Here is a 1,226-nt window from a genome sequence, read left to right as displayed (position 1 = left end):
TATATATATATATATATATATATATATATATATATATATATATATATATATATATATATATATATATATATATATATATGAAATATTATTTTTCATATTTTCATGCTTATTTTATTAGGAAGAAATGGTAATCAAAAATCAGAAACGAAATTTGGCAATTTATGCTCATTCAAATTTGATGGCACCAAAAAAGGAATCACTGGAAATTTCACATCGTGCGGAAGTTCTTCGTGAAACAACTAAAGTTTTATTAAGAGGGTAAATTTAATTGTTTAAAAAATTTGTAATTTTTCTTTTTTTAATTTAATAATTAACATTAAATTAATTGGAAAATTTTTATTTAGTGATGGTTTAAGTGAAACAGAACGTTTACCATCAGAATTAGATTTGGCTACATTACAACGTTTACTTCCGGAAATTGATATATCACAATTTATTGGAAATATTACGGATTATTTGGGTGAAGAAAAACCATCGATAGAAGAATGCTTACCACGACCATTACCATGTGATCATACCACAAAATATCGTACATTTTCCGGTTGGTGTAACAATTTGAAATTTCCACATTATGGAAATGCATTTGCACCAATGCGTCGTTTACTGGATCCGGTTTATGAGGATGGTAAATTTTTTTTTCAAATTCAAAAATTATTAACAAATATATATATATATATGTATGGTATAAATATATGATATAACAATTAGTAAAATCATTTTAATCGCATCCATTGATAGGTTTTGATAGTCCACGTATATTTGGTCGTAATAATAGACGTAAATTACCATCAGCACGTAAAGTATCAAATATTGTGCATGCAGAAGCACCGGTATTTCATGCCAAATATACGCATATGCTAATGCAAATGGGGCAAATAATTGATCATGATTTTGCTCATTCACCAGTTTCAAGAGGTTTTAAAATTAATTTCAAAATTTGAATGTTATTTTAAAATTAGCAAAAAAAAAGAAGCAAAATGTACTGTTTTATATTTAATAAACATAATCAAATTTATTAGTATAATAATAAATTTAAAGTAATACTTTTGTGAATGATAATAATATTAATTGTTAAAAATTTTAACTAAAAATTTTTTCAATTTTTGATTTATTCTTGTATTTTTGAAGTGTTAATTAATTAATCTATTATTATTATTATTATTATTATTATTATTATTATTATTATTATTATTATTATTATTATTATTATTATTGTTATTATTATT

The 1,226-nt window shown here is 22.3% G+C and overlaps 1 protein-coding gene across 1 annotated transcript; it reads left to right on the top strand.

Moving 5' to 3' along the window:
* Positions 1–124: 124 nt before the first annotated feature.
* Positions 125–941, top strand: LOAG_15803 (hypothetical protein; the record flags this gene model as incomplete). The annotated part of the gene is made up of 3 exons (XM_003151291.1): positions 125–258; positions 345–625; positions 739–941. The coding sequence occupies 3 exons, from the start codon at positions 125–127 to the stop codon at positions 939–941; spliced, it is 618 nt and encodes a 205-aa protein (XP_003151339.1).
* Between the last annotated feature and the right edge of the window lie 285 nt (positions 942–1,226).

Source organism: Loa loa (assembly GCF_000183805.2).
Source record: "Loa loa unplaced genomic scaffold supercont3.843, whole genome shotgun sequence".
Lineage (NCBI taxonomy): Eukaryota > Metazoa > Nematoda > Chromadorea > Rhabditida > Onchocercidae > Loa > Loa loa.
The sequence above is the reverse complement of the archived record's forward strand: the minus strand, read 5'-3'. Positions and strand labels throughout refer to the sequence as shown.